Here is an 18,680-nt window from a genome sequence, read left to right on the forward strand (position 1 = left end):
CAGACACAGGTGCACAAAGACTTTTAGCAGAACCCGATGAGAATGCAAGATTTCTTGCAGGCAAGTAGGAAAGCCTTTCCACCGTTTTTAAGGCTGCTTTTAACACACTTCAGCACTAATTTGCCATGTCTGATCTGAAGGAAAAAAGAAGCCATCAGGAATGACCAAGGTGCTCTGCTAGGCGAGGGTCTTTGCACAGTTTCTCCTCAAGAGCAAGGTACTTCTGTGGTGCTGTCTGCTTTTCCCTAGAACAAGAAGGGGAACTGTCAGAGGGAAGCTGCAGCAAGACATGGAGTAGAATGTCTCACAGAACAGCTTCACTGCTCAGTCACTAGGAATGCTGACTGGTAGACCTCCTTGTTCCCATGAACATTTTTCTAGCAATCATTCCCAGTACCTGTTGAGTCTTAGTGCCAGAATGTGGATACGGAACATGGTTTCAGAGTAATCAGCAAGGAAGTCAGCCTCCTCCTTCTCGCTGAGCTGATTCTGATTTTCCTGAAACTGCTGGTTCTTCTTCTGCAGCTCTTCTACCTCCTGTTGAGAGAGAGAGTGGCAAGAAGGCAGGCTAATGGGAAGGAGAGCGAGGAGTGCAGATGCACAGAAGTGCAACTCAGAGTTCAGGGAGCCAAGATGAAGGAAACCACAAATAAGGGCTGTTTCATTTTCATGAGAGGCAGTGAGTCTGAGATGAGGTCTCACAGAAGAAGAAAACAAGGGAATCAAAACACATGGACCAGTGAGAGGCTGCAAGACCAGAACGTGTTGCTTCACTATAGTTAAGAAGCACTGGAGAACCAAATCAGCTCTGCTTGAAACAAGGACTAAATTTGACTCTGGAGCTATTCCGTTCTTTGATCTCCCATGTTAATGACAAAGTGACACAGGTGTGTCCAGGGCTCCCTACAGGTAAAGGAGTTTTGTTTCCTGCCTGCTGTCACGATGAGATGTGTATTGCCCCCCTGCCAGTGCAAAAACCCACTCCAGTGACATGCACATCACGGAGCAAGGCTGGGAATACCTTTTCAAAATGAGCTTGGATGATGTTGGCCTTAGAAACCAGACGATTCTTAAAATCACTCAGGCAGTCGTCCCGGAGGCGGAGGGCCTGCTTTTTGGTTATCTTCTCTGGGCTGCCAATTTGGATAAGAAAAGGTGCCAGGTAATCCAGATCCTGCTCCTTTTGTCCTGGGAACTCATCCTTCTTTGCCTTCACCTGAAGGGGGAAGGACAGAAAGAGTCACAGTCCATCTGCTTGTTTCCCAAACACCCTTAATAAGGCAAAATAAAAGCAAAGGCCTAAACTCCCGCAACCCAGTGGTGGAAATGATGTTTCCTTTTGCTATAGTTTGACCAAATCTGTAGCTTTTCATTAGATGCACAGCGCTAATGTGTTTTTCATTCCGTCATTTATTTTTTATCACCCTTTTTAATATCTTTCCTAATTTCCTTGACTGCAGAGATTTATCTTACATAAAATGTGCAAGAAGGGCTCCAAAAAAGGCATTTGTATTTGGATGGGATATTTTGAGTGCTATTAATTTGTAGGCTGGCAAATAGCTGATTCTTGGACCTTTGCCTCTGTGCTTCACGCCAGATGTCTGGCGTATAAAACCCAGTATCACCTCTTATAACCTCTCCAACCAGGAAAGTTCAGTCTAAACATCATTCACAAGAAACATAGCAGAGATTTTAAAAAGCTGGAAGTCATTATTCTTCAAGTATTTTTTTTATTTGCTCACAAAACGTTCATAAGGTAATAATTCCCTGAGAGGCACCCTGAAACAAAATTGCCTTTGCAAATAATGAAAACAAAAAACCCAACTGATTCATAGAGGGACGAAATGTGCAAAGATGTGCACCTACACCTGATGAAAAGAGAAAGGGCAATAAAGATGCAGCTTTGACTCTGTTATCACACTCCCCCCCCCCAATCTCTATTATCATTAAAATAATTAACAAGGATTAGTTATTGTTACCTAAATAAAATAAAACAACTTTTTCTCTCTCTCTCTGATGTGGCCACAGAGCCAGAAGGTCATAACGTGGCCATGTTCTATTTTCAACTTGCTGGGATTTGGCCCTGTATCTTTTAATAACACTAAAAGATCTTCAGAGCTAATACGTCAGACAGAAAATGCTTGCGCTGGATTTAATCTGTGTGCATGTAATTAATACTGGGATTAGTAAAGCCCACCTACCATGGCTTCGTACTCTTGTCTTTTCCTTGCATTTCTCTCTGTGTCATATATTGAAGCTGACAGTTTAATGTCTGCTTCTTCATTCCCACGGGTCTCCAGAATTGTTAGCACCTTCCAAGCAATGAGAAGAGAGACACCTCAGCTTTCCCACCGAGTGACAGCGTTTCCACACGCTCACAGAGCAGATGCTGTGCGCCACGAGTGTAGCACAGGGTTAAATATGTCCCAGACCTTTATGAAAAGGTTCATCTGGAACTGCAGAAACAGCTTTGGCTTTTTGCTTTGTCGCAGCAGTACGCGGGACACACGGCACGAGCAACAGCAAGATTTGGTCTGTGAATACCTCAAGACTAAGAAATCTGGTGAGGTCATTCATGAAGTCACAGTGTACGCTCTCCACAATTCTGAAAAACATTGCAAGCTTTTTCTTTGCTATTATTAATATTCTGCATGCTGTTGTTGTGCATTCCTCTCCAGGGGTTTTCCTTTCACAGAAAAACCATTTAAAAACCAATCAGATCCAATGGCTCTGTCTCCACTTGCTAGGATGACTGAATTTATCGTGAAGTCACCACGAAAACTTCTAAGAACATGAATTTGTTCCACCAGTCACAGTATGATCAGCAGTACAAGCAGTGTATTTTGTGAACTAGTTCCCTACAGTTGTTCCTACAAAAAAAATCACTTTGATATTGCTGTTACAGTTTCCTGGAAATGCCTTGCAATTAGATTACATTACATACAACATCCTTTCTTTTTGGTTTCATTCCCAGGCAAGAAAACAAACAGATCTACTCCTGGATGCCCCAGTTCACACGCTGTTATTTCTCTCTGAAACCATTTCCATCCCTCAGAACAAACAGAGCAAGACTTGGGAAGCGTGTGACTCTCCATATGTTATACAAGATCTGTATTGAACAAGGGACAGGTTGCAAACTTGGTCATTCAGCATGCAGACCAGCTTCACACCACCAGAGTTTTATTTTTATCACAGCCTAAGCTGAATGAGGCTTTGGCAACCTGTCAAATGAAACCAGCTTCCACTCCTGACCGTGCTGACAGCAGTGAGGACGGCTCCCTCCTACCTCTGCTTGAGTTCTCCAGACTTGTTGCTTCAGCTGCTTCTCTTCCTCTGTTAGCTCTCGCAACAGTTTGTACAGGTGAACCAGCTTTGTGTGCTGCTCAGAGGACCCTGCCTGGAAGCAGATAAGCTAGTGAAAGGCAGTATTGTTGTCTGGGTACGTGGGACCAAGTACTTTGCAAACATAAACTGGCACCATTCTGCTAAGTCAATATAAGGACTCTGCTTTACACCACAAAAACATCCAACCCATTGTCAGTAGTTGACTAGAGTTCACCTAGACTTTGAGCCCAGCAGTAATGCCAGCCAGATTGCATGTCCTACACCTCTTTGATGATGCTCCTATTATTTGGCTGAGACTGTTTTTACAGGGTTAGAGATGAAATGACAGCGCTCCAGCATTTGCATCTCCCCGGAAATATAAACTAAAAAACATATATTAATAGCATATCTATTTTGGTAATCTTATTTCCTATGCATAATTGTGCAGCATTGCTGCAGATGATGCAGGCAGACTTCTTCCTCTGACTACAGACTCACATCAGAGATGTTAATACAGTGACCTCTCCATGAATGAGAGAATTTGGCATAATGACAGTACTTTTTCTGGGGTATCTTTTATTTAAAGCTGTCTGTCTGTCTATCTATCAGCAATAAATAAAGCCTTGGTATCTTGTCTGAATTTGCAGAGTAAGCTGGGGATGATTTAAACAACAGCGTGACCCGAGCTTTGTGATCTATGGTAGAAATTGAGTTTAAATCTGCTCCTGCTTTTCTGCTGTGGTCTCTCTAAGAGAGAACAGCAAAGGAAATTTCAACTTCCCTGTCATGGATCTGCAGGATTGAGACAAACAGCTGCTGAATCAGCATCTCGCAAGATCTCAGTGGCCACATACACTACCTGATGAGCAGATGGGGGAGAGGCTGAGCACGAATATGCCATGCCATGCCACGCTTCCACTGACACTGCACCTACCCTTTGCGTCCCCATGGCCCAGAACAGCTCCTCAATCCAGGTAGATTTTCTCCTTACCTGGTATGTGATGCACATTTCTGGGGTCATGATTTCACTTTGCTTCCTATAGCTCTCCTCTGGTTTGAAGAAGTCCTTCTTTGAAGCTGTGATGTACTTATCCTTGAGGTGGTATGTCAGTTGGATCATCTCCTCTTCCATCAGGAAGACACGTTCTGCCACGTCTTCATCAGCAGGCTTTTGTAGGTTTCTGTGGAAACACTCCTTGATTTGCTAAGTGAAGAGAAAGAGATGGAAGCAAGTTAGACCACAGAGAAAAATGGCAACGTTTGTGAAGAATTAAATCAAAGCTCAAGACAAAAACTGGGCCTTTTTGCTCAATTTAGATGTGACAGCTACTCCTAAAGCCTTGGCTCATGGTTGGTCCCTGAAAAAAAAACAAAACACAAAGCTGCTTAAAGCAATACAGACTCCTATTTGTGGAGCTGAGCATGCTCTTCAAGCTCAAAGTTAGCTTGGGATGCATCTCAGTCTGATGGAGCTGTGAGAAGCAAGGTATTCTGAGCACAACAAAACACCCCAGATTCCCCAACAAAAAGAAGGGGGAAAAAAAGCATGTTTGGTGTTGACCCAAAGGCCACTGCCTTGGCAGATGAAGTGTCTGAGCCATACCAGCAGATGTCAGATTTCCTCTCTCATCTGTTCTCCCCATCAGACCTGACTGGACAGAGGTACCTGCTTGTAACAGCATTGTGGGACACTTTGTCAGCATCACAAAAGATTCGTTTGGGGTCAGAACAAAACACTGTGGAGTCTTGAGAAAATTTCCTTCCGAAATCATCGTTAAGCTATTTTTCTTTCCTCTGACACACATTTTCCAGGTCATAATTTCCTGGTTTCACTCAAGTTCTCCATGTGTTTTGGGACAAATGCATACACTGTGGCTGTGTCAAGCAAGCAATTGAAAGACACAGCAGCTGAACAAGACTTGTATGCTTCATCTGGAGTTTTGCCTTGGTTGTGTCCACTAAGAATGAACCTAAGGCCTCAGGCAGCATGTTTTGCAATGTATAAATATCACTGTGACAGATATTTTTCTGTTCCTGTCTTGGCCGTACCACTATAGGCCGGGAGTTAACATCAGTTCTGGTGCCAACCAAAGTTACTTTCTTTCTTTTAGAGCGAAACTCTGTGTGCTGGAAGTACTTGAAGTCATCTCGCCCCACAAAGTACTCTTTCATCTCGTTGTCATTTTCAGCACGTTTCTGGAGGCCATCGACTCGTGTCTCAGTGTAGAACTCCATCACACGTTCAGTCTGTGGGCTCATTGACTTATAGGTGTGTACTAAGGACACAAAAGAGATTGCGTACGTTTTCACAACTGGTCATCACAATACTGGTGAAGTACAGGCACATCCAGAGAAATACAGGCACATCCAGAGGAAGTCTCATTTTCTTGAGCAGCGAACAAATCAAATGCACCAAAGAGTGTGGGAAGGGAATGTTATATCCTTACTGCTGATTACCAGTATACCATGGCCTGAGGATGGCAGAACAGCTTCTCAGGGCCGCTGCCTTCCTCACACAGCAAGGTAGTGGTGAGTAGAGCCTGGACTCTGCTCTTTCCACACCAGAAACTGGGCAATCTCTTGGGGAGAAATACTGCTTCAGTAGCACATCTGATGCAGGACTTTGTCTTCTACAGCTGCATAACACTGAGAGACTGAATATAATCCCAAGGAGACAGTTTTCAACCTTACTGGTAAAAGTATATATCACTATATATGATACAGATGTCACCTTCTGTCATGCTGGGAAAGTGTTGCCCAGGACTGTAAGCACAACCAACCCAATTCTCTACTTTCAGAGACTATATTATTAATCGATGCAATTCATCCTAGATGCTTGCAGACCCGTTGCTTCAGGCTTTTGCAACTACTAGAACAGATTCCCATAATGTCTTGGTTGCCCAGATGAACTAGAATACCTTTGAGACCGAAGAGGTGTCCTGGGCTGAAGTACTCTGTGGTCAACTGTGTTTGTTTATTCACTTCTCTCACATCCAACATGTCTTCACGGTTTTTGAACCACTCTTTCACTTCTACTGCTTTGGTATCTGGCAGGAGACATGCAATTTCACAGCCTCACGTCACCCAGTTGGAAGTGGTGGGATTCATCTGATATCTGTGCAAGCAGCCCACACAGTCACTAGAATTGGCTCTGTGCACTGGGGCACTTTATAGATTAATCCTAATAGATGAATTCTAATCTACTGTGATGACTTATACCATAAAAAGACTTATTCCTCTTTGTCAATAGAAACTAAAGTCAGCAGCTCAGGGGGAGAAGGTGAGATAAATTCCATCCTCTTACAGTTTGAGTCTGCGTAGACGGTGAGCCGTTTCACCAGCCCATTTCCATTGGAGTATGGTGGCCATTTCTCCAGCTTTGCCTTCTTGTAGAGGATCACCTTCCTCCCCTGGGAACAGCGAGTCTCAAACTCTGCAGTAGGCAAGGGAGGTGTCAGAAAGATTGGCAGGCAGCCCCATATGCATAGTGGTAACAGAAAGTCCATCCCAGGCAAAACCATTCAGTTAGCAGGAAAGGTGTGTGTGTCTATGGGGACCACCCATCCACAGTGAGACAGTGCATGGAAGGTGCATTCAAACCAATAGCAAGTGCATGCCTTGATCTACTGCACTTTGCTGCTGTACCTCAAACATCCTGAAGGCAGAATTCTTCCAGATCTACTAAAAGATTAGCTGGAAGGCAAGCGAAAGGCAAAGAGCGCGCACCTTTGGGAGATATCTGAATTGGAGCTACCCATGACGGTGGCATGGCAAAACTTATCTCCTCCTCCTCCTCCTCTTCTTCCTCCTCCTGTTGAAACAAAAATTTCCACTTTTGGTAATTGCTCTGACAGTGCCAGGCCTTCTGCTTCTGGAGAATGCACTGCAGCAATCAGCGAGCAACTCACACGAGGCCACATTTTGTCCTGTGCAACAGTGGCACAGTTACGTGCTGTAACAATCACACACAGCCAGAGGGCAGGAGCAAGCAGCATGCTGCAGTTTTTCAGGGAAGGTGAACTTTATTGCATCCCTGCATTCTTGCTAGCACATCTTATTCCAAGCCTAAGGAAATGTGGCTAACACTTACGCTGGGCAGGTTATGAATGTGACTTTTGCCATTCAAACTAATGACCAGTTTATTTTATACAGACCGTGGAAGAAGTTTTGATCCCTGGTGATGAACAAAAGCTGGGAAGATTAGATATGAGGAGGGAATGTGTTGTTATCAGTGTTTCCCCGTGGTGCTGTGCTGGCGTAATGCCTGCTTTATCATATTTTGTTCTGCCAGCAAGACAACATAACATTTATACACACTTTATTTCTACATTTGGTTGGCAACTTGTAAGAGCTGTCTGCTGACCAGCAGAGAGAGGATGCTCAGAAAATTTTTGTTTTAATTTGATTTTTCTGAAATTCCTTTGTCCCAAAGGTCAGTGCACTGGAAGGCTGAGTGCTAACCATTCAGGTCACTCACCATGTCATCCATGTTCCTATCAAACAGCTCATTTTCCTTCTCAGCACCCAGGAGCAGCTGAAGAGGCTTGTCAGTCTCTGAAAGCATGATTTCCCAGTGGACAGCATCACTCAAATCAAAGACAAGATCCTAGGCCAAACAGAAGAAATACAGAGCAGCCTCAAGGGCCTGACACTAAACTCAACACTGCTTCTGCACACCTGCAGACTCTGGGCCCCCTGGATCTTAGTGGCTCACTGCTGGGATGCCAAAGACTGGCTCTTTGCCTGGAAGGCTACTGGTCCTTTTCCTCATGGTACCACTGCCAGGGAAATACTTCTGCTTCCTTCCTTGACTCATGCATGGTCCCAGGGTCATGCAGATGGGCCTAAAGTGATTCTGATTTAGCCCCTCTCCTTCCAGCCTTTCTATCAGCTGGGCAGTAGCTAGGGTGTGAGAAGAGCCAAATCAAGATCTTTCCTACCCTGAGCTGTACTTAACAGATTTTACCCTAAAAGTTCTTTTTGGGAGAATGGTTGTCCAGCCAGCCTCCAAAGCTGATATTCCAGTGTAGGGTCAATAGGTATGATCCATATTTGCTAGCTCAGAGAGTGGGATGGCAGGAACTAGCTCCAGGTACCAGGTCTGATGTCTAAGCAATCAGAATTCTGTGCCCAGAGCCAGTGCAGGGGAATAGTGACTAGAAACCTGGATCACCACTGATTTCGGACTCCCTCAGGGCTCAGCCTGACTGTCCCTTTCAGGTGCAGGGGTGTTTTAAGAGCTCACTACCTTGCAGCCGTTCCGGCAGTCCTGCATGTTCACCCAGTAGTTCTTGTGGTTCCAGACACTCTCAATCCCAAGGAACTGCTCATCCATGGTGCTATGGCTGTTCCCCGTGAAGGGATCAATGAAGAAAGTTTCGGGAACCTCTCTCTTGCCAGACAGAACCAAAACCCACGCATGCACCCGTAAGCCACACAAACGGTCACGTGTGGGCTCTTCTGCTTCCTGTAGTCCAGAAGATAGAGCAGTAATTATTGCTACTTTATTGCCACTTTAGTCCAATCCACCAGCAATCTTATTCTTTCCCCTGCCCAACTCTGAAGACCTCCAAACCCTTAATTCTCTTCAGAACAGTGATGCAGTACATGCTCAGTGTTTATTCCTCTGCTAGCACACACCGTGTTTCCAGAAACTATGTGCTCATGGCCAGAATCTGAGTTGTACTGTACTGCATGGAGGGTCATGAGCTCCTTTCTTTGGTCAGCTATTACCCACGTCTCAACTCTTACCCATGTCTCACTCTTGCTAATGGAGTTTGAGAGTAGGGTAGACCTTGCTAACTCACCATGCCCCTCTCTTCTCTTTCCTTTTTCTCAATAGCTTCTGTTTCTGCTTTCTTCTTGGCCTCCTGCTGAAGCTCAAACTTGCTGCACATGTCTGGGGGGGACTTAACTCTATATTTGTTAGACTTCTTCACTTCTTCTTTTGGGACCTGCCTCCACAAAAGCAAGAAATTGCTGTTAAACCCAGCAGGAATCAAGAAAAGGGAGAAAGCACAGGCAAACTGTTGCTCTCTTTACATGAGTAGCATGATTAGAAAGCAAGCAGGCAATGGGGCTGGGCGCCCCACAGCCTGCCATCACACTCATTCTTATCACACAGTGGACACACCAGAGATGCCAGCTTCACTGGCCTCCAGTGTGCTTTGTCTTTCTCACCAATGTCATGGTTTTCTTATCAGAACCAGACACCCAGGCTCCCCCCTGCCTGCTCGCTGCAGGTCTCCTCACCTCCTGTGGCTTCCTGAGCAGTGGGCATTCCTCCAGAGTCTCATCCAAGCTGCATATGTCGTGGGTGGCATACCCATTCACACAGTAGGCATCGTACCCAGCTCCAATCAGCATGGAGCACAGCAGCACACTGAAGTCAAAGCAGTTCCCTCGCTGGTACTTCAGGATGGTAGTTGGGGAATAGAGTGAAGAGGGCTTGAAAGAAAGAGATATCTGTTCACAGCATTTGTCTTCTGAAGCTGAAACAAGCCCCGGGAACGAGAGAGAGAGGGCATTGCTCATATCCCTGGGCACTGCATCCATAGGGAGTCTGTTCAAATGAAACTCATACATAAACCACAGATGCTAAAAGTTCCTTCCAAAGTAATGTGGAGAAATTCTGACCCTAAATCTTGTGCATATTTAACCATAGGGAGAGATGGGCAGGACAAATTTGCCAGGCTGCTGAGAATCTAATGCTAACCACAATACCAAAATGGGGCTTATCTCCATTTCCAGCCGGTCTGCCTGCAGCATTTCAAAGCAAAAGACCCATAACCTAAATTATAGCACAAAGGGAACATACTTCCTTTTGGTCCTCACTCCCCAGGCAAAGGGAACAACACACAAAGTGAATATAGAGATATTCTACTTAAACCATCTATGCCCAGATATCAGACTGAACCTTAGGTTTGATCAGTCTTTGTCCACTAAATCAACACACATTCTTGACACCAAAGTGTCTCTTGAGACCCTGAGACTCTTGGGACACACCTGACCAGCGTGGAGCTCATGTAGATTGTTTGGAGCACACTGAAGGATATCAGCAGTCCTTGCTAACAAAGACTAGTTAGCCCCTTTGCTTTTGCTGGTTCATACCACCCCCAGGACATTGGCATCATCTCTTCTTGCTACTCTAGGGGGATTGCCCAAGTAATTGTGAGGTGCTGGAGGGACAAAAGGACTTTGTAAATCCCAGCCCCTCAGGTTTCCACATTGCGTACTTCTTTCACCTCCATCGTGGGGCTGTTTCTGAAGGGACTGCAGCCCTTTCTTACCGGTGTGAGAGGGCACTTGAGGGGCTCCATAGTGAGATAATCAGAGACAAAGCTGGCACAGCCATCCCAGTGGTACAGCTCTGTGTAAGGCAGCAAGGTTGGCCTCACTGTTGTGCTCACAAACTTCTGTAAGGCACCAAGAGGACTTTGATTAGCCAACAGATTACTGGTGCAGTTTCTTGTCCAAAGTAATCCTCAGACAACCCCTGGTTGTTGCAGCTTACACTCAGGACTTCCCTGGAGCATACCAACATACCGATGGCACACCTCATCACCACTCAGAATTGGAAATGCATGGAGTTAAGATGCTTTGTGCCAGTAGACACTCCTGTTAGAAGCTAATCTCAGCCACACTGCAGATGTGAGCCAGATCTCTTAGCTTTCATGTGAGACAAATAGCTACTGCACTTTCTGGCTTCTATATCCTCTGGCATTTATTTATTTATTTGTCTGGTATGACATTTATATAATAAATGTTGGAGGAAGCTGATCTAAAGGAGCAATTCCACACACTCAGGGCAGCAACAGGCCCATGACTATACAAAAACTGTGCAGCTTGGGCCCATCTCCACACCTCCTTTACCTCCACGCCACATTCGTTGACAGGGTGCAGGAAGAGCGGCTTGCGTTCAGGGCAGAGGTGAGCAAACTGCTGGTGGTAATGGTGAGCAATGCGCAGCAGCTTCTTTTCCCTTGGGGAATTCACCTTGTATGAGTCTGGTAACTGGGACGTGTTGATGCTGTTCCAGTCAAAATCACTTGAGAGGCAGAAGGAGGCAGAGAAACACAGGTAATAAAGTGGGGAGCGATTTAGACAGGATGATCTGCTATCAAAATACAGGAAGGGCTCCCTGCTGGAAAAAAAATGGGGCTATATCCAAGAAGAGATTGTTTAAAGTAGGTGTGATTTTGACATAGTCAAGCTTCTCTGGAGTGATGGCAAGCTAACGAAGACCGAGAGGACTGGGGGATCTTTATACAGTGTTTTGATACAGTATTGAATGGATGGAAAATGAAGTGATTTATCTTGTCTTACTCACAGACATGGACAGCTCACCAGGCTCAACTAAATTTGCTCCCCCCACCCTGCCTTGCACAAACAACCTCAGCACCAGCTACAAGCATGCAGCTTCCCCATGGACCCCCCGCAGGACTGTCTCTGCTCATCCCAGTGACTGACACACATGTGCAACTTACGGTACATCACTTGCAAAGCTGACTTGTTCCACAGACAGCTTTGTGTCCATGTCATGAAGCTCACTGCCGACCTCCAAAGCCTTCAGCTCTTCTTCCTTTTGCTCCTCTTCTTCTTTCTCCTCTAGGACCTCCATTTCGCTTCCTCTACAGAAATACATGCAACCAGATGGGACCAGGTGTATAGGAACACCAAAACTCGGGGTGCAATGGTTCCCATTTCTGTGACTCTCGTGTACAAGCACTGAACTCGAGTTAAGGCTGGGCAGGTGGAACACAGGGCATGGGGCAGCCGGTGGGATGGGGATTTGTTTGGTGGGTGCCACGCCACAGCCTCAGGCCTTGTTGTGGCTGGCCCTCCAAGGAACGCAGCCAGAGCTGCTGGGGAGAGGGTTGTTTGTAGCTGCCTCAGCAGCAGAGCAGCCTCCAAGGCCGCAGCGCTGCTCCTATCGCCTATTTAGGTTTCAGGGAGGCTGGGGGCCGTCCTTTTCCCTCCCTGCGGTCAGGCTGACCCTCTGCAGAGCACATGGGGCACGACGGACCTTGTGGCTGGGGGCACGAAGTGGGGGAATTCCAGGGCCCAGCACCGCACCCAGTCTCTGCCATCCTGCAAGGATCCCTCCGGTCCCTTCAGCCCCACAGCCCCACCAGCCCCGCACCTCTGTTGTCTGCCAAAGCCTCGCCGCCGGGCCTGGTCACCATGGCAACGTCCACGCACCCAGCAGCCTTGGCGCGGCCTGCGGCCTCCCCCGCGGCCCAGCCCTGGGCCTCCCCCGCCCTATGGAGGCGGTAGGCCCTGAGCTGCCCCCCGGGGTTCCACAGCCCCCTCGGCTGCCCCAGTTTTGCTCACCACTCACTTCAGCACCTCCATACACAGCCTGGCTGCGGCAGGTGCCTCAGCAGCCCCAGAGCAAATGGGCTGGGAGCTGTGGGTCTGGGCCTGGGTCTGGGCCTGGGCCTGGGCCTGGGCCTCCTCTGCCCACTCCAGGCTGCAGGACTGCCCCTAAACTCATGGGTTCCACTGCTTATGAGTGTGACAGGAGGCTTGTTTTTTTTAAGTGGTGGTTCTTCAGACAGAAGAACTAAGCAGCTGCTAAGCACCGCTTCATTTCTGCGTTTTCTCTGTGTTAGGACAAGCCTGCCCTGCTCACAGGGGGCACACAGGGGCAGTGAGGTGTGCCATGAACAGTGCTGGGCATGCAGGCAAACCGCAGTCAGATGTTTTAAATCATTCTGCGCTTTCTGTAACAAGCAGTTTACACAGCGTATCAAGTAGCATCACTGTGAGTGATCACTGTCATAATCGTTTCACAACGTGTGGCAGGACCAAGCCCTTATCCCAGTGTCTGTCATAGCATCCCTCACCAGATCTGAGATTTCAGAAGTCACTAAAAGCCAGAGCACGTGTGTGTGGATGGGAAATCATGTGTGTTCATGTGTGGAAGGGAAACCATGTGTACAGAGTGCACAGTTGTTGGCCTCTGCATGTACCACTATGGTATCTGCTGTTCCTGCTGAGGCGAAGCAGGTGCCACAACAGCAGGTGGATGCCTAAAACCCCAGGAAGCAGGTGATGGTGCAGACAGAGGGATATTGCAGACGCTGCTCCTGGTTGGAGTCCCATCAGGGCTGTGATTTGGGTCAGCGTTCACCAGCCCTGAGCTAATCAGAAGGGCCATGCTGGAGGACGCATTTTCGGAGAGCTGTTTGCTCCCCGTCTGCTGCTGGCTCTTGTGCAATCGCAGAGGCAGCGTGTCTGCGTGGGGGAGCAATGAGCTGCTGGGAGGTGATATAAGGCAGGCAGCTGGGAGCACGAGAAGGACCCAGCTGGCTGCGGGTGGGCAAGTGTGGATTGGTCTGGCAATGGTGAGTAGGATAAGAGCTTTGTGTTGAGGATGTATGCAGTCCTTGGGCTGGTGAGCACGATGAGAGCAGCTAGGAGCTTTTTGTTGAGGCTGCTGCAGCCATGGGTGGCACATCTGAGAGAAGGTTTGCAGAGCTGCCCAAGGCAGTTGTGCCAAGTTGGGAACAGCCCTGCACTTGCTGTCAGCATAGTTCTGGCAGCAGCAGGAGCCAGGTTTCCACTGAAGCTAGAGGACCGTGCTTTGGGGCCATGCCTCGCATTGCAGATGGGGCTCTACATCCCCAGGGCTTTGCATCCTCCTTGCCCAGATTTCTGGTTGCAGATGCTCAGGGTAGGGCTGAGGGAATAAACAATTTGCTGCTAGACCAGAGTGTGGCAGTCCTAAGCTTTTGTCTTTGGCATTGCCCTGCTGTGGGGACATATGCAGCCAGCAGCCCCAGGTGACTCATATCCACAGTTCTGATAAGGGTCCTGGGCTTATCCTGCACCACGTCATTAATTTCTCTAAGGAAACATGTTATCTGACCCAGGCTTGGAGGTTGACTTTATCTGTGTCTTCATGACATAAATTTTAGTTATGTTCAAGGTTTGATTCTTTTCTTTTAATCCCATTGTCTCTCCTGTTGTGGATGTGGGTTACTGGAAACGCAAGCACAGCCTCATAAGACCTAAATCTTCACATTAGAACTATGATTAGAAAGGTTAGAGGGAAATTCCTTTTCACTTATGGGAGCCTGGGCTGAGAGGATTGCTGTTTTGGCCCTTTGGGATAGGAAATTACTTCATACCATTGAACCTACAGTTTTTGGAGGAAATACAATATAGAAATTATTGTACCCATGTTTGAGGGCTGGCTCTGAGTGATTGCCAACACCTCTGCAATGAGGACCTGCTGAAAACCTGCATTACCCAGAGCCTGATTGTTCTTACAGGAAGGGACTGTGACATATTTGCTGCTGTTCTCTGCCCTGCGCCTGGCTGGCTGCGAAGGCAACAAGAGTGAGTCTCCTTGTAAGCTGCCCTGTGCAGTTATAGATGGGGAAATGGAAAGGAGAGGTCAGAGCCTCTTCAGCCCTTGTGAGCAGTGGGGTGAGCTTGCTCTCATTCTCTCGAAGGTTAGATGTTCCTGCTGCATTTCAGCTTGCTTGCATTGCCTTCCCTGCAGGTGAGCTGGCAAGCCCTCACAGCTCGACAGGAAGGTTTGCCCTGCGTGCCAAGAGGAGCTCAGACGCCTGCCTGCCCAACCCATGCCAGCACCATGGGGGCTGCCAGGTGATAGAGGACAGACCCATCTGCAGCTGCAAACCTGGCTTCACAGGGGCGTTCTGCCAAGGTACAGCCCAGGGTGCTGGCAAGCTCAGTTTGCCCACAGGCACCAAAGGGAAAGGTGATGGGCAGGGTGGTGTTCCTGCCTGGTTGCCTTGGTGGATTGCAGAATTCTAAAGACAGTCCTCCCCCAGAGGGAGCCAGACCTGTGATGTCTGCCTGTGATGTCTTAGCTTGACGACTGTGTCCATTCAAAGTAGCAGCAGTTGCAGATTTGTGCAGGCTTAGGCAATTAGCAGTAAATGTCAGATCCTCATTAAATTCAGCTCATTTCCAAAGGTTTGTCTTTTGCTTTCCCCCGGTGTCTCTGAAGACCCCTACCAGCAGCCTTCCATGAGGTTGGGATGAGGGTCTGTTGAGCTCGATAGGACTGTGTCATCCCATAGCTGACTTAGGGCTCCTTCAGGCATCTTCCTTATTGCTATTGCAGATGGCTTTTTCCCCCAGATGTGGTCCTGAAGTTGGCCTGTGAGGAAGAGCACATGAAGATGATGGTGAGGAAGGAGGTGTTTGAACTGCTGAAAATCCCCCGGGAACTTGTCCACCTGAAGAACCAGGCATGCAAGGTTTCAGAAAGGGAAGAGGAGGGTGAGCTGTTTTTTGCAGCCACTCTCACAGGTGAAAACCACACTGCCTGTGGATCAATAATTCAGGTGAGGATCCAGCACGGAGCCTGTGCTGAATAGCTCTGAAGCCAAGTGAGAAGAAATATGCTGAATGGGGACAGCCCTGGAGTCTTTCCCTTTTTTATCTGGCACTGTGAAGCTCTCTTTCCCCTTGGGAGGCTTCCCTGGGGGCTGTTAGAAAGCTCTTCTGCCTCCACCAAACCACTGCTGGCAGCACATCTTATCTTGTGCAGCGGAGCATGGAAGTCTCCGTGTGCTCTTTAGGATAAGAGCCTTCAGCTTTCTGGCAGGATCCTCTGAGCTCTGCAGACCTGCCTATAGTCAGTACATCACTTAACTCATTAGACTGTGCTGTACTCTGTACACGAGCTCAGGTATGGTTTCTTTGTCATTCCAGCAAAACAGCTCCCATGTGTCATACTCCAACATCATTGAGACAGCGAGGGAAGCACACAGGGGTGTGATCTCCAGGAGCTTTCAGCTGGAGGTGCATTTTTCCTGCGTCTATGCCTATGAGCAGGTGGTGAAGGTGCCATTTGCCCTCATCCCTGTCGACAAGTGAGTGGTCTCTCTTCACCTTGCTGCTGAGATGGTGTATCCAAGCTTGTGGAAAAATAGATGCCTTTGATGAGATGATCTGTAAAGGCCCTGGGGAGCCACCAAAGAGCTCTGAGACCAGTATCACATCACAGTGCTTCTCTTTCTCTTCCCCACGAGGGTCCCGTGGTAGTTTTTCAGAACAAGGTTTGGGCCTTGGGTAGGGGCACGTGTAATCTGCCTTTCTCCTACCTCCATGACTAGTTGGGCCAACTCCATATGGGATCTGGGGTCAGCGAACACGAAGAGCCTGTGCCAGCCCTGCTGACCTGACGTGGCTGTTCACGAGCTCTCTTCTCTCCTCACAGGCTGGTGCAGTTCATGGTCAGAGAAGGGCACTTCAACGTCAGCATGAGGCTGTACAAGACCGCATCCTACCTGGAGCCCTACCGGCTGCCGACTGCGGCCGTGCCCATCACTGACACGCTGTATGCCATGCTGAAGATAGAAGGGCAGCACCAGCTCCGGTACTTCCTGCTGAGTGTGGAGGACTGCTGGGCCACGCCGAGCTCAGACCCCTACCAGGATGTGCGACATGAGCTCATTGAGCAGGGGTGAGCATTCCTGGTCTCCTTGCTGTGGGTGTCCCAAACTGGGGTGTCCTTCTTTTTTTTGCCTGCTGACCGTGCTATTTCGCCCCAGGTGTCCCCATGATGAGACAGTGACATACTTGAATGCCATTGGAGAGAGCACCACAGCCAAGTTCAGCTTCCAGATGTTTCAGTTTGTCGGGTACCCCAAGGTGTTCCTGCACTGCCGTGTCCGGCTGTGTCTCCCTGACGGCCCTGAGCCCTGTGCCAAGGTCAGTTCTCAGGAGTGACTTGGGGAGAAGCAGGTTAAGGTTCCTTTGTTAACCAGCTCCTGTCCCATGTTCTGGGGCTAGCCATTCTCCTAGGCTGCACCACAGCTGTGCCTCTGCTGGGGCAGAACACCAGGGTAGCCTGCCCCCCTGGCAGGCACTGACCCCACAGGAGAGCTTCTTCCCTGCTCTCTTCCCTTCCTTTTATTCTGTTAACAGCAATGTCCCACTCTCTGGAGGAGCAAGCGGGAGCTGGCAGATGACTACAATAAAATTGTCTCCTATGGACCCATCCACCTGCTGGCTGCTCCTTCCCTGAGAGCGGAGAGCCATCATCCCAGGGCTGACCAAAAGGAGCTGAAGGGTACGTATGCCACTCCGGGGAGGACTGGGGCCAGCTTGGGGGACCCAGACCAGTAACCAACCTTTCTTCTCTTTGTTGGACCCAGCCTGTGGCTCCCTGGGATCTTCATCCTGCTGTGTGTTCTTGGTGTGCTCACTGTGGCTGCTGCAGCTGTCAGTGTGAGAAGATGCACGGTGTAGAAAATAGCCAGTTTCAAATAAATGTGGCAGTGGCAGAGAGGCTCTTCTCTGTGTCTTTACAGAAGTTTAGAGGAAGGAAATTCAAATGTTGCTCAAAGGATGAGTCACATCAGGGTGTTTCTGTTCACTGAGCATCTTTTGAACGTTCCCACGCCCTCCTGGCCCACGGTGAAACAAGTACCGAGGAGAGCTGAGCAGAAAGGGCTGCTCTGGGGTGGTGAGGTGGGATGCCTCATGGGGTCCAGTACCCTCTCATGAGACAGGGCTCAGCTGTTGGGCTCTGCAAGACCCGGCAACCCAGCTGTAGCAGGGCCTGCCTGCAGGCATGGCATAGAGCTTCCAGAGAGCAAACAGAGCAGCTAGATTTTTTTTTCCTGAAGTCCTTCTTGTCCTTCTTACGCTGGGCAGGTGGTTGGTTTTGGAAGGAGGTGGGGAGATGGAGATCTGTGCCCACCAGATGTGGGCTTTGCATGGGAATTGCTGAATCACGGCCTGAGCCTCTGATTGACCACATGAGGTGAGCACTGAGTCAGCCCTGAGAGCACAGGTGAAGGCAATTCTGTGCTACTGGAAGGGGTGGAACCTGGCTCCACCTCTCCTAGACCCCATTTAAGAGCTGACTGCCAGGGGGGAAGGATCTCTTGTGGAGATCGCTCCTCTTGGAGTCTTCTTAGTGAGCCTAAGGATGAAGGTAAGCTTTCCATCCATTCTTATTTAGTGTGATAACCTGTTTAGCCTACCTTTCCTGTATATTTCTTAATTATAACATCTGTGTATTCATTGATTACACAGCATGGAACCACAGTTGGCATAGCATTAGCAGAGAAAGGACTGCTCTGTATGTACAAGTGTGTGTACACACATGTGTCCACACAGATATCTTCCCCTGCATGACAGTGAATTGCTAGAAAGATTTTGGTTCACCAATACATCTAAGTGGAGAAAACTATAAATATTGTTCACCTGTCACCATCAAAAGTGAAATCCATAATGCTTAGCTAGCTAGCAGAGTTTTAATGCTAAAACACAGGCATGGATTGGCCAATACAACAGCTCTCTGTGAGAGGCTGAGCTGATGTGTGTGCATGCACATATGGTGTGGAGGGGATGGTGTAGCT

At 48.3% G+C, this 18,680-nt stretch overlaps 2 protein-coding genes across 2 annotated transcripts; one reads left to right on the top strand and one right to left on the bottom strand.

Moving 5' to 3' along the window:
* Positions 1-154: 154 nt before the first annotated feature.
* Positions 155-12,509, bottom strand: DRC7 (dynein regulatory complex subunit 7; the record flags this gene model as incomplete). Its single annotated transcript, XM_079541327.1, has 18 exons — positions 155-245; positions 398-537; positions 1,022-1,216; positions 2,202-2,312; positions 3,287-3,397; positions 4,316-4,528; positions 5,374-5,600; positions 6,243-6,371; positions 6,629-6,757; positions 7,051-7,135; positions 7,802-7,930; positions 8,573-8,791; positions 9,132-9,278; positions 9,577-9,771; positions 10,614-10,739; positions 11,197-11,371; positions 11,811-11,952; positions 12,467-12,509. 18 exons carry the CDS (start codon positions 12,507-12,509, stop codon positions 155-157), a joined length of 2,607 nt encoding a protein of 868 aa, XP_079397453.1.
* On the top strand, positions 12,508-17,562 carry LOC306950935 (uromodulin-like; the record flags this gene model as incomplete). Its single annotated transcript, XM_079541329.1, has 10 exons — positions 12,508-12,596; positions 13,553-13,673; positions 14,604-14,670; positions 14,837-15,004; positions 15,445-15,650; positions 16,021-16,181; positions 16,529-16,774; positions 16,863-17,022; positions 17,239-17,387; positions 17,469-17,562. 10 exons carry the CDS (start codon positions 12,508-12,510, stop codon positions 17,560-17,562), a joined length of 1,461 nt encoding a protein of 486 aa, XP_079397455.1.
* Between the last annotated feature and the right edge of the window lie 1,118 nt (positions 17,563-18,680).

This window comes from Tetrao urogallus, assembly GCF_951394365.1.
Source record: "Tetrao urogallus genome assembly, chromosome: 12".
In the NCBI taxonomy this organism is placed as follows: Eukaryota; Metazoa; Chordata; class Aves; order Galliformes; family Phasianidae; genus Tetrao; species Tetrao urogallus.